Below are 14,763 nucleotides of genomic sequence, written 5' to 3'. Positions count from 1 at the left end.
ATCTGGAATGGAGGAGATTGTTAAGAATTTCAGACGCTGTCACAGAACTGACGGAGGTTAAAGTACTTAACCTTTCAAACAATGAACTCACAGGGTTGCCAATACGTACAGGCAACCTGACAAACCTCACAACGCTGAATTTGAACTACAACAAGCTAACAAAGTTTCCCGAAGCTGTTGTCAACCTGATCAACCTGACGCACTTGTTTGTGAATGACAATCAACTGTCATCACTACCGGGAAGTATGACAAGTCTGGAAAAACTGCAGGAGCTGGAATTGAAGCATAACAAAGTGAAAAGACTCTGTAAAGATATCATTGGCTTAAAGCATCTTGAAAAGCTGTCCGTGAAAGGTAACCCTTTGGCGTTCGAAGAAATTAGAAATCTCATGCAGCTGCAGTGGATTTACATAGACATTGCAGGTTAGCATAAAACATGGCCAGTTAAGCCATGTCTTGGTGCATTATGATGTAACAACATAGCTGACTTGACTGCGCACTTCTAGAAGTTATTCGCAATGGAAAAATTCAAACACGCTTCTAAACCTGAAGGCACGAAAACAGAGAAACTGTTTATTCGTGCTTCAACCTCAATATGAATTATTTTGTTTTAGTCTGCTGATCGCTGGGGCCATGTTAGAATTTTACAATATATCGAAATCGATGTGGCCTGTGTGTTATTGCTTAGTGTATTTTAATGTGGATGAGAATAAGTTAAGATAATAGTAATTTGTCTAATCGTATTCACGTTTACATTAGACAACACAAAGATCAAAAAAAATTAATTTGAATACATTAAACTGCCGAAAGTAATGACCTCGGTTACTTTCGGAACTAGCTGCCTTTGGGACTCGTTACTTTCGGGGGTCGTTGCTTTCGGACTTTTAGGGTGTATTGCAGAGAGTATATTACAAAATACTAACGTCGCAGGGACTGTGCTTATTTGCTACTTTCTGGTCACTTGCAGGTTTCTTTAACTGAAGTGTGCAACAGTAACCAATTTCACGTTGTGGTTGAAACTTAAGATTATTGTCTGTTTGCCTTTCCCGTAGATACAGCCTTTGCAATCAGAAAAATCACTGCATTTTCTTACAATTACACCTACAGCTCCTTCAGAAATATTAGTGCAAGGAGATGTTACAAAGCAGCTCTATGAAAAAGCGCTGAAGGATGGATCTGTGTATGTTTACCGTGGTAGAGTATTATTGGTTGGTCAGGATCGTGCTGGAAAAACAAGTTTGAAGAAATCTCTCTTAGGTTTGCCATTTAACCCTAAAGAACAGAGCACTGAGGGAATCCAAGTTGATCCTTCAGTCTTCGAGATTGAAGTCGAACAAGTTAAAAACTGGAATTCCATTAGCGAGAATAAGCCAGGTTTGGCGGAATTTTCTGAAGACATATCAAGAATGTTGGCTGAGAAACAGTATCACTGGATACGCGATGGGGCTAAGAAAAACTTGAAAATGACTGTAGAACTAGACGAATCAATAATGGCCGTGGACAGAAAAAGATCAAACACAAATCAGGTTTGTTTAAAGTCGAGGGATGCTCATCATAAAATAAAAAAGATACTAAAAGGTTCCATGTTCCCTTATCGGCTGAAGTTCTCTTACTAGAAGTAAGAGGTGTCAACTTCAAAATCTATTATTAAGGAGCGATCAGTGTATAATTAACAAATACATTCCATGTTGCCGTGCGTTTGTTCAGTATTAGTAGCAATCTTCTAGCGTTCTATCACGAATGCTGTTCTCTGATTGGCTGCGCTACTCACTATCTATTCTGTTATAGATGGTGAGTGGCGCAGCAGTGTGCACTTCTTGACAAAATGACGGTGTTTTCGAGCTGTCTGTGAGGAGGATTTAGATGAAGTTTTGAACGACTCGTAGATTTACCCAATTTACAATTTAACACAATTAGATTATTCGCTCTCGATTTCTATGCCCGATAGAAATCTCGAGCTCTAATCTTATTGTTAAATAGATCACAGATGACGTCTAAATGCGGTAAGAACAAAAAAGTGGCGCATTTATGTCACTGATCATTAGGCGAGTGTGTCACGGACATTCTTACCACATTTTGAGGTCATCTGTAGCTTGCTACTGAACAGAAGCGCGGTTATATGGAATCTACTTGTTGCATACAGTAAAGAAACAAAAAAGGTTATTGACGTCATCTATACGTCTATCCTCCAATAGATAATAAGTAACAACCAATCAAAATGCGAGAATAATTTGACTTATTCCTGCGTAGTGAAGCCAAGCAGCATACCAATCTGGGCGTGCGCGGGAGTTGTATAGCGCTGCCGTGTTACAACTTGTCTCGTTTCCATGTCTCACCAGACGCGAAATCGAGATTCCACGAGTTTGGGCCATCAGAAGGTTTAGTTACAGCTATGACGTTGTCAATTTCTCTTCAAATGTTCCTCAAGCGAAAGCTACGGACGAACTTCTTGAGATTACTCCGAAAAATTCTTTATCTAAACGCGACAAATTCTTCAGTCAAGAGGTTCACGTGCTGAGTACCGAGGCTGGAAATACTTGACGGATTCTCGAATGATCGAAAGTAGTTCCGAAGTTCCGTCTTTTACTGTTGGTGGCTCGAAATTCGCATCGGATAACGGATTTCCAAAGCATTTTTTTGAGGAAAGTGACTGGCCATGGAAGGTTGAACGATCTAAAATGCAAAAGCCGGACTGAATCTGTTGAAAACTTCATGCTTTATTCAATCAGCAAAAATACACTAGGACAATGTTTGAGTCAATATTTGGGGGTTTATAAGGCATTTAGTGTATGTGCCCTAAGATTCTGGAACAATGTTCCACTTGCCTTGTGCAAGCTGAATTCTATCGTTAGCTTCAAGAGGGGGGCCTTAAAACATAGCTCTAAGCTATTTGTGGACATCTACCCATTGTGTTGGTAGAAATATAATCGTGACGATTTTTTAATTACGCTTAATTTTTAAACCTTGCTCTTCTTGTATTCAGTAGAATTCTACTAGTATACTAATGCAAATGCTGCAATCTGATTGGCTGGGCTACTCGTATACTATCAGCCATTAGTAGAATTCTATTGATATACTAATGCAAATGCTGCAATCTGATTCGCTGAGCTACTCGTATACTATCAGCCACTAGAGTGCAGTGGCCAGAGGTCGTCTACGAAATGGCGAAGTTTTTTATGTTTTAACGAAGTTTTGGAGGAACATTTTGTTGCAAATGGTAAATAAATTCATGAGAAGACTAAAAGAAAAACAACGGTTCCTTGACTTTAAAAAATCTTGAAATTATTGAAGAAATTAGGTGCGCGCGCACACAACTTCAATTTCAAATGACAATTCAATCCGAGCGATCTTTCTAAGGCCCAAATGTTAATGATACGTCGACAAGTTATTGGAAACGGTTATTTAAAATAAATTTCACTTAGAATTATACTAAAACAATTAGACTTTTCGCTCTCGATTTCTATGAGGTGATAGTTGATTTGGCCTTTGGCCTCATCAACTATCACCTCATAGAAATCTCGAACCCATAATGTAATTGTTAAATAGATCTTTTTACTAACTGTATAGTTTCACTCATTTCTGTGAAAATCGCCATCAGCGTAGCAATAGCGCTATGTTTCTCCTTACTTTTACCTTCGATTGAGAAGGAAAGACATAAAATAGAAAGATTAATTAAAGACTGTTAAATAGACACCGCATTAACAATGAGGATGCCCTAACGGGAACACAAATTGTTTTTAAAACCTCCATTTTAGGTTTCTGAAAGTAGTGGTGATCTCAAGAGCAGAAACATTCCCTCGCCAGCGAGTAACTCGCGAGTACAAGATAATGCAAAGAATACAGTTGATGACCTCGTAGATGGTGGTAGTGAAAGTTATAATGGAGATTCCGCATTGATGATTGATGGTACCTCACCCCCAGATGATGTCACAAGAAAGGCTAATCAGTGGTTGAAGAACATGTTTCGTGAGCATCTGGATGCTGGAAATGTAGGCAACAAGGCGGAGTCGACAGTTACCGTAGATTTGTGGGATTTTGCCGGACAACATCTGTACTACGCTTCTCACCCTGTGTTCCTGTCATCACGAGCAGTGTATGTCCTGGTGCATAACCTCAGCAAGGCACTAGACGCCCCAGCCCAGCCCTGTGTTCGACAAGGAACACATGATAAATTTTTGGAAAACCCAAACAACGAAACAAATCTGGAGAATCTGCTGTCATGGCTAGTAACAATTCACAGTATCAGACCAACAGGAAAGGAAATGGTTGGCAACTCAGGCGGCATGCTGCCATATCTCCGACCTCCAGTGTTTATTGTTGGCACTCATGCTGATAAACCAGTTGAGGATATCGAGGCTACGACATCAAAAATACAGCAGGGAATATCTGGTAAGGAATACGAGAAGCATGTTATCCGGCCATTCTTCAGCATTGACAACACTCTGGGCAAGAAGTCATTGTTACGCAAGATCAAGAAATGGTTTACAGGTAAACGATCTTTTTTTTTTGCTGGACCACTGATTCAGCCAAAAAAAATTCACATAGGTTCAAGTCTGCATTTGGTTTAAGTATAAAAGCCATCAGTAAAGTAAATCGGTAAAACCTCCAGGATGTTATCAAATACTGGCGATGCCTTTCATAGAATTGACTTGTTTTGTATGGAGGGAACAATTTTAATACATCGAGAGTATATATTGCGATAAAGATAGCCTTGGAAAGATTTACATTGTTAACATCCCCTTCCTAAGATACCTCAGAAGGTTCATGGCTGGGTCTTCGGTGTAAGGACCATTTAGAGTATATTGTTTGTAAACGTTTAACACCATCTTTCCTGAATCATGTTCTCGAATTGTGGCGGAAATAAGCACAAATCACAAACGTGTACAGAGAAGACACAGGTGATAAGAGCTTGTCTGTAACAACTGCCATTCGCCTAGGATCAGAGTGGATGTTACGCGTAACTTTGTTTGGGTGTTCTACAGCTGAGTGTCTTGTTACCATTTGTAATTTTCAGGGCAGGGGAGTGACACTGATGTTGCTAGTGATGATGGAATTCATGCTCTTCGAACCAAAATCATGGATGTTTTGAGACAGGAGCCATACATGGGGGAGAGGATACCAGTGAAGTAAAGTGAAATGACAAGAGAAAGAGATCTTCACGCCTTTACAATAACAGCAGTGAACAAGAGGCCTGTAAAAAGGATTTAATTTCTATGATCTCCCATTGAGACCTTTTTGGGTTTCTTTGCAACATAATTGCTCGTGAATGTCTCTTTCTTTTTATATATTTCATTTATGCCCTTTCGTGCACTTCGTAGTTCTACACGGGGGTGGTGTAGTATATTTAGGGTCTGTCTGTCTGTCTATCTGCCATCATTTTTATCACATCAGCGCAACTAGTGTTTCCATTTTCCCTCAGTCTTTTCATTACTTTTTACTTACCGTATTTTCTCGTTTGAACGCCGTGTGGCGGTAATTTCAAACTTGGTCTTGTACGTAGACCCGACATTTAGTTTTTTCTGCATTTTTCAGCTTTGAAGTTTATTAGCCAGGGTTTTTGTATATCATTTTGGACAGCCATATATTTAACCATTAGAGCTTAACCTAGTGCTATGCCTCCAATAAATGCTAGAAGGGCTTATTTACAACTCTATCTTAGAGAACCGACATTTAATTTAGAAACTATGGTACTATCCTGGGAAAGAGGTTTTGCAAGGTATATCCTTTATTTGTAACTGCACTAGATTCATTGAAATATCGAGGGGATTATTAATTTAGGCTACATAAGTGGAGAGAACCAAGGAAATACCCTTCAATGAATTTGTTAAAGACGAAATGCGCGTTCTTATCAAGAAACTAGGATTTTTGACGAGCCATGTCTTATATGTGATTAAACTTAAAATTTCCATGAAGTATTACTTGGGGATTTTTCATGCACTTTCCTTCGAATTTTACAGGGAAAATATCCGTAAAAATCTTTCGATGGGAATTTTTCATTCATATGTCATCTTGGTAACAGATAGCATTTCCCAAGATTTTTTTCTATGAAATTTTCCTATGCGAACTATCAATTATCCCTTTCATGGAATCTTCGAAGCCCATGTTTTGGAATGTCATCTTCTTTCTTCGGTTAGGAGATCTCAATACAGCATACACTTTATTACCAAACTATACAAACTCTTGGTTACAAAAAAAAGACGATTGAAACAGAAAATTAGTTAGATTCACTCAGAATAACTAAAAGCTAATCGAGTTGAGTGAAATGAAACAGTATTGACTATTTTATATGAAGAAGTTGGTTGGCATTATAGCTTCAGGGGGTGGGGGGGGGGGGCAGTAAGGAGACAAAATAAGGAAAAAATGAAAAATAGAAATAAGTAAGTGGCGGAAGCAAATCACTAAATCACTAAATACCTAGGAATAAAGTAAATTAGCAATAAATAAGTGACTGGTAAGTTTCAGGTGAATGTTGGCAATATGGTTGTAAGATATTATGTTTAATTTTGTTTTTAAAAATTTTAAGGGGGAGTTGTTTAATACTTGAATACTGTTTTAAGCTGATTAGTTATTTTGTTTGATTGTTCTTTAGGTGGTTCAACTTCGAAAAGGTCGTTGAAGCTTTGGTAGCTGAGAATGTGTATCACATGAATGTGGAACAACTTCAAACGTATGCCAAAGAAGTGTGCTTTATCGAGGATAAAGACCAGTTCTACGCCATGCTACATTTTTATCATGACCTCGGAATGATTGTAAAGCACCGCAGCACAGTCATACTGAAGGCGCAATGGTTAATTGAGCTATTCAAGATGCTGATAACCATACCACCCTTCAACAAAGCGGTACGAGGACGTTATGCTTAGGACTTAAAAAGCCTATCGTCTATACGAAACGCCTAGCGTATTCCCTAAACAAACTCTTGGTCATATGGACCTACGTATATTTTTTTATTGAGGACAGCTTTTAAATGAGGTCTGTTCCTCTGGGCGAAGACAAGGGCATTAACGGTGTGAGTTACTAAAGTAGCTATTTACCATAGATTAAAACTACGTTCAAAGAAAGTAAGTCTCAAAGTAATAGCTTAGACGTGGCAAAACCAAAAAGCTGCCGGGATAGTTAAATTTAGCAAGATTAAGGAAGATTATGAAAGACGGACCTGTAAAATGAGGGCTGAAGTCTTAAGATACATCATACCTCAGTGACATAAATTTTTACGAGAGGCGATTTCCGTTTCTTTTCTCTAGGTCTTTTACCGATGCTAGTGAACATACATGAGACAAATTACAGAACGCAAGGTCCAGCAGGGTTATAAAAATAATCCCTTAGAATTGTAGTATAATTGTGGCCTCGCTAACCATGAGTTTCGCCATAGGTCAGTGGTTATAGCACTCAGCTGATATATGGGAGGTAATGGGTTCAAATGCCGTCGGGCACTCAGATTTTCTCTTGTCACATGCTCGTGACATGTTGAACTTCGTTTTCACAAATCTTCCTTTGCTTCAATAAAAAGTAATTGTGCAACGTAAGACTGTTTTTTGGTTGCTGTTAGGATCCCGTAGAATCCAAGTACTGGCTGGAGGTAGAGACAAGCGGTGTCCTCAACATGGAACTTGTCGATCGTGTCTTTTCCAAATTCATTCAGCAAGGCCTTGTCAAGCAAGACATCTTAGACATGATGGAACGGTTTGGTTTGATCGCCAAGTTCTCAGCTTCGCCAAGTGATGTGAAGTACTTTGTACCCGCTCAGCTTAAGTCGCCACCTGAAAACCTTGTTAAACTGGAGCCATCGCCCACCGATCCTTGCCCGTTGTATCTTCACTTTGTGGATGGTTTTGTTCCGCATGGATTCTTCTCTCAGTTTGTTTCAAGATCGATATCTTGGTGTTCCAAGACTGGATCTGTACAACCCCCAAACCTGTACCGAGATGGAGCTTGGTTTGTTGTTGGTCGGCAAATAATACATGATATGATTCTGATTTGCAAAAAGAAGTTCATCAAGATTTCCCTCAAGCAAAGAGCTGAAGAGGAAGCAGTTCCAGTTTCGACATCGCCAGAAACAGCAAGAAGTGTGCGATCGTTTGTGGAAGACACTTTACAAGATTTGTTGAAGCAGTTTCAGTACCTTGGTAATCTGCGGTACGAGTTCTGTGTTGCATGCCCCTACTGTCTGCAGGGACGTCAAGTGTGTGCAAACCACAGCCAAACCTTGTGCACACACGAAGATTGTTTGCACCTCCTTGAAATAAAACAAGGAGGACGCTTGATCTGCATGAAAAGCGTCAGTGACATGGTACTCACAGTTCGTGGTCTGGAAAAGTGGTACCCACAAAGTACAAGCCAGGTATGATTTATGAATAAAACGTAATGTATTTCACAAGTGATAACACCAGTGGTTGACATCGTAATTCAGCATGGGTGTTACAAAACAAACGCAAAAGGTATTATTTACCTATATCACTAATCAGGAATAAGTATAATTTCCAGAGGTAAATATAAGAATTGGACATTCTGATTGGTCGAAAAGCTCATCATATGACGCTATATTCACCCCGCTAGAGCTTGGTTACTAAGCTCCACATCTTTGCCATCTCGGCAAGTAAACATGGCGGACAGTCTCATTTACGCGAACGACATCACACCAAGTCCAGGATATTTGAAAGGGTGGGGAATTTTCAAAATGACTGCTGTCGCCCTTGGACCAAAAATCTTTTCAAGAACTCGTATTCAAGGCATTTAAGAATCGTAAACGTAGTGGTTGCGTTGATCGGCAGCAGGTCAGATAGATTGACCGAAATTTATTTTTCTTCAAACTAAAGCTACTCATTGTTAGGCCATGATGACAACAGTGAATGAAGTCAACAACGATAAAACAAAGGTAGCGGCTGAATTTATTTTTCGTAGTGTTGCGCTCGTTTGTTTTACTGCCGAACTCGCTGAGTACATTGATTGACAATCGATGTACATGCAAGCTTATTATTATTAAAACTACGGGTGCATACGTGTATGCGCACGAACAATTGCGTCTGTGTTTTTATGTTGTAGTCCATTACTTTGTAGTCCTTGATATTCACCTCTGAAAATTATACTAAATCAATTATTCGCCTCAGGCTCAGTGCACATTGGTGAATGTTCACCTCGACTTCGTCTCGGTGAATTGATTCACCAATGTTCACCCTGCTTTTGGCGAATAATTGTTCAATAGTCATCCCCATTACTTGTCTCTAGGGAAGCGTTCAAAAGGAAGAATGCGGTAGTTATTCATGCAAAGAACTGAAAATCAACAGTAATGGGATTCCCCTGTTTTGTTCACATCTGACAAGCTTGGAATAAAACTACTGGAGAAATTTCCACAGTTAACTTTTCCCTTGTATTCATTGTGGTTTTCGTGACGCGCACCCTAATAAACCAAGTTGAAAGAGTGTTGCAGTCTTGCATTGCGGGAAAGGTTTATCTCATGCCCGCTTACAATATAAACCGAGAAAATTGGTTGTATTCCTATTAAGACATTTTCATTCTCTTGCAGGATAGATTTCTTTCCACTGTAGCTGGCAAATCTCAGGGCGAGCCAGCACAAGGTAATCTAGGGACGTCCGAGAGAGTTTTGAATGTAACTCTCTTAGCCAGTGAGTGGCGTTCGTCTAAGGGAGGCTTGTCAACCATAAACAGAGAGCTTGCCTTACAGCTGGCACAACACATGGAAGTAGAAGTCACTCTATTGGTCCCACAGTTTGCCTGCTCTGAAGAAGAAAGGAGGGTCGCTAAAAGCCACAACATTGCCATTAGAGAAGCAGAGAGACGCCCGGGCTACGACTCCCTTGAATGGTTGAGCTTCCCACCAAGAGACCTTGCCATTGACGTCATTCTGGGTCATGGAGCGAAGCTTGGTAAACAAGCCCAGGTCATTAGAGAGTCGCACAGTTGTAAGTGGGTCCAGGTAGTGCATACTGCACCCGAGGAACTCGGAATGCACAAGAATTATTCCGAGGCCATTTCGAAAGGTGAAGAGAAGAACAGAGCCGAAGTAGACTTGTGCAAGTTGGCCAGTGCTGTTGTGGCTGTTGGACCCAAGTTGAAGGAGGCCTACTCTGCTTACCTGCGATCGTGCAAAGAACGCCAAGATGTAATTCAGCTGACTCCAGGTGTTTTCAGTGAATTTTCAGTCATAAAGCAAGCCACTTTCGAGAGCGAGAAGTTTAGGGTGCTGATTTTTGGCCGCGGTGATCAAGAAGACTTCAGTCTCAAAGGATATGACATTGCTGCTAAAGCAATAGTTCAACTGGAAGACAGCTCGTACCGTCTGATATTTGTGGGCGCACCGGATGGAAAAGAAGAGGACGTCGCAAACAAGTTGCTGCACTGTGGAATCCCTAAAGATCAACTGGTCGTCAGGAAATTTGTCCAAAACAAGGAGAGATTGAAGGAGTTGTTTTGCGAGGTCGACCTTGCTATCATGCCGTCCAGGACGGAGGGTTTTGGTCTGACTGCGCTGGAAGCCTTGTCTGCTGGTCTTCCCATTCTTGTGAGTGGAAACTCGGGTATTGGAGATGCACTGCGCTTGTTACCATTAGGCAAGCCATTTGTGGTGCAGTCAGCCGAGCCTAAAGAGTGGGCCAAGGCAATCGCAGCCGTCCGTCTGAAAGACCGGGCAGAGCGGCTGCAAGAGATTCGAAGACTGCGAACAAGTTACGAAGATACTTTCAGCTGGAAGGAGCAGTGCGAAGCTCTTGTTCAAAAAATGAGGGGATTAGTTCATGGTAAGACTTTCATTCGTCGCGTAGTTTGCTCTTTGAGTCCAATGTAATGGAATTGTTAACAGTTATTTCAACACATGCCTTTTGGAAAGTAAAGGCTAGGTTTTTTCCGTGGCCTTACTCTCGAAAGGTGGTGTACATTTTATGAAAAGGTTCTTTCAAGATGAATGTAAAAATATATTGTAGTTAAGGGCCTCTGAACGAAAATATTCGAAACACTAAAAAACAATTTCTCTAGATGACAAGTTAAATCAATCGCGTTCAGAACATATCGTATAACTGCACAGAAGACATTTCGCAGTCGCCAAATGTAGAAGGCTGTTTTGAAAAAAATTGATACCAGTCTTACAAGCAATGTATAGATTTCATACGTGGGAGAAATCTTGTCGTGGGAAAGAGATTTGTGTGAAAGATGTGAAGTGCTTAGTTTTCGGAGCCAATGTTTTGAAAAGTTTATCAGAGGAATGAAAACAAGTCTAATGTAATTTCTCTATATAAGCAGACGATTACTTTAAGTTTCATTTGAAAATACAAACATAAACAACAGTTACCCACTGGATAGTGATTTAACCGGTGGATAGCGTTATCTGACCTTTGATAAACTGGCCCCTGTTATCCACATTTTTGATAGTTTTTCTTGAACTGGACGCAAAGGTCAACGATCTAGGGATTACACTCGTTTTACAAGCGAATCCCTGCATCAAAGATTTGGTGCCAATCCTATGTGAACAATAGCGGTTCTGATGGCTACTATCTTTTTCTTTATTATTGCTGAGAAGTTTTGGGTTAATTTGGATTGTCAACAAGTTATTCGTCTCAAATGAAATCTCCTTTATACAAAATATGTACAGTTGCCAGTGGCAGATCATTTTTGTAACTTATATTTTCTACCACTTGTTTATTTGTTGCATACACCGTTCTCTCTCACAGGTTAACAAGGTTAGACCGCTTCACTGTGGTGATACATGACTCAAGAAACTCTTGAGGAAACAATGACTGTTGCAACTTCTTAAAACTGAAGGAAAGACTGCGTTTGAAGAACTTTCTGTTATCTCAGTTAACATGCACATTATGTAGCACAGGTATTACACAACTAGGAAATAAGTTTAAGAGCGTAACTTCTAACATCAACGTCAGTTGAAGCCCGCCTCAAGAGCACTCCGTTAGTGCGATCAACTCATTACTACGGGCACTTTTTTTGACCCGAAGTTAAGCAAACGCTTAGTCAGTCATTTTCTTGTTATTTGTTTTTTAAAGAATCCCTTGAATACAACCACAATATTTTGATGTAGTTGTAGTGATAGTAACGGGATTCCACTGTATAACCTCTTGGAATGCTGAGATGTTATCTTTCAGAAGTAGCTTAAAGTTTTACGGTTCCCAATTTTTTAAAGTGACAAATGGTCCATTTTAGCTTCCAGTGCTACAAAGTCTTTGCAAAACATTCGAAAACACGGGTGCTTTGATAATATATTTTTAACTCAAAGTGTTAATACTTTTTAGTTTGAGAATTTATTGTATGGTGTAGCTGTCGCTATGAATTTAAGTTTACACTCAGTGCTTCGGAAAAGGTCGAACAAATTCATAGAAGCCCTTCATGTGATAATGTAAAAGGCAATTATATTACTCCAAATGAAAAACAGAAACAAGTATGTAATTAGTTTTTGAAAAGAAATTTTGAAACAGAATGGTATTTCATATCTTTAGCGAGTTGGCCTGTAAATGTGTTCCAAGACTTAGGCTTTCAATATTTGTAGAGGTCTCCAATTAGCCCTGTTGTACAAGTAAAACTTGAGCCGGAACGTGTCCAAGTAAACTGATTGAAAGACTGATCAATTCATTCAACGATCGTCAAGGTCGCGTAGGACCTTCACCCACGAATAAATCTGTATGATTTTTATAAACCGAAATTCTGGGAAATGTGTCGCCTTTTAAACATTTTTTTTTTTTACATTCGCTGAAACAGTTTTTGAATTTGAATTCGCCAAGAACTAACAGGAATATTCACGGATGATTGTTATCTTCCTGGTACATCGTGTGTTACCGTCATACTTAAAGGTACTAAAGCTAGAATTATTAGACTTATGTAAAATGTGATTTTGTGCCCCAAGCTTTCAGCTCCAAGAGCTGAGTGAATTGAATTGATTTATAGTCTAGATTCAAGTGACAAAGTAAAAAGTAGATTATGGGCACTTAAAGATTGCCTAGGGAAACAAGAAATATTAAAGAGAAACGTTCAGTGGTATTTTAGTGATAACGGGCTGAGTATGCAAAGATGATGAGAAGCCTTAGTGCGCTGGACTCCTGCCATTTTTCACCCGAGAACGGGATTTCAGTTGCGCATGAGCAGAATATTATTTCCAGCAAAACACATTTAGACGGTACTACGCATGAGCAGACCATTACTTGTAGGCAATCATTTGAAGGTCACGTGGTAGGCTCTGGGCCAATGGAAAGGAAGAAAAAAATACGAATGAGAAAAAGAATTGTCGTTTTCCTTCAGGCAAAACTGCTTGAAATATTCTCCCAGTTTGTTTTGTTGTATGAAGTACAAGTGATCGATTCATCAGATAGTTCATGCTCAGAAGGTGAATTATTTTTTTCTTGTTCTAGTTTTCAGATTGCTGCGTTAGAACTTTGGACACTGGGACTTGAATTCAACATGAAAAATAGCCCGATTTATGCAGTATTTGTAAAAAGTAAAAAGTATTTGTGATGAGATTATTTAGATATCAAATTGCTCAGGACCAAAACTTGAAACTGAAAGGTTAACAGGATCGCAGGAATGCAATGCATAATTTCAGAGAAGTTTGAAAGATCACTTGTAACAGTTTTCAACATTGATGTTTTGATGGATCAATACTACCACTGTCAGGAGCTGATGATCCAGAGCCTCCATCTCCCATACTAGCTCTTGAACTCAACCATTTCCCACATATTTTGACCTCTTAGAAGTTTGCGCTCCTCGCCTTAAAAACGCCCAATGAGAATATATATGTTATTGGCCGGCTGGGAGGTCCGTATAGTGAAAAACTGTGACCGAGGTTTTAAAAATGCTGCCCGAGGCCGCAGGCCGAGGGCAGCACTTTAAGCCCGAGGTCACAGTTTTTCACTATACGGACCGACCCTAAGCCGGACAACAACATGTTTATCTTTTTTTATTGCGGTAAATTGGCTTACAAGTGGGTTTGTTTTCGCAGCTTTGTCATTGAATTGGTTTACGCGCCGTCTGCAGACTCTGCAAACCATTCGTAAAAAATCTAACGAGCGAGCGGGCGAGTAACTTATGGGGCGCCGTTTGTAAATTTATTATTTAGACCGAATTTATGCCATTTTCCCCTTATTTATAAATAATTGGAAACGCCACAAAATTTGTTTATAAATAAGACACAAGAACTTGTCCGTTGATATGTAAATAATTATTTTAGGTACGTTCTGATTTATAAATAATCTTTTACCATAGAGTTATTATATATAAATAATAAACTAAACAACTTCAATTATTTATATATCAGGTCATCTCTAAAATAGTTATTTACATATCATAAAGTTTGTAAATGCCATTATTTATAAATAAATTACTTCACCGGGAGTGTAAATTCATTATTTAGAAATAATAAATTTCACCTCGCCGAGTGTAAATTTATTATTTATAAATAATGAACTTCACTGAGTGTGTAAATTCATTATTTAGAAATAATGAATTTCTCCTCGCCAAGTGTTAATTTATTATTTATAAATAATGAACTTCATTGAGTGTGTAAATTCATTATTTAGAAATAATGAAGTTTCATTTCGCCGACTGTAAATTTATTATTTAGAAATAATGAATTTAACCATGTGTGTAAATTCATTATTTAGAAATTAATTATTTAGAAATAATGAAGTTTCATCTCGCCGAGTGTAAATTTGTTACTTAGAAATAATGAACTTCACTGAGTATGTAAATTCATTATTTACAAATAATGAAAGTATGAATGGCTGACCCAGCGTCTCTTGCCCGATCGATTTCGGA

General features: G+C 39.1%; 1 protein-coding gene across 3 annotated transcripts in view; it reads left to right on the top strand.

Annotated features, from left to right (window-relative positions):
• Positions 1 to 12,588, top strand: part of LOC145495347 (uncharacterized) — a 19,830-nt gene extending 7,242 nt beyond the window's left edge. For 2 of the 3 annotated variants that reach the window (XM_081474948.1, XM_081474947.1), the window contains 7 exons: positions 1 to 423; positions 1,108 to 1,526; positions 3,756 to 4,488; positions 5,015 to 5,126; positions 6,590 to 6,839; positions 7,547 to 8,338; positions 9,521 to 11,666. The exon at positions 1 to 423 is cut by the window's left edge and continues 72 nt beyond it. In XM_081474948.1, coding sequence (XP_081331074.1) covers positions 1 to 423; positions 1,108 to 1,526; positions 3,756 to 4,488; positions 5,015 to 5,126; positions 6,590 to 6,839; positions 7,547 to 8,338; positions 9,521 to 10,798 — 4,007 coding nt within the window. In that variant the 3' untranslated portion in view covers positions 10,799 to 11,666. The other variant, XM_081474949.1, reaches the window with a different exon arrangement.
• Positions 12,589 to 14,763: the final 2,175 nt, after the last annotated feature.

The sequence above is a fragment of the Orbicella franksi genome, chromosome 8, assembly GCF_964199315.1.
Source record: "Orbicella franksi chromosome 8, jaOrbFran1.1, whole genome shotgun sequence".
NCBI lineage: Eukaryota > Metazoa > Cnidaria > Anthozoa > Scleractinia > Merulinidae > Orbicella > Orbicella franksi.
Note: the sequence above shows the minus strand (reverse complement) of the source record. Positions and strands in the feature narration are given on the sequence as shown.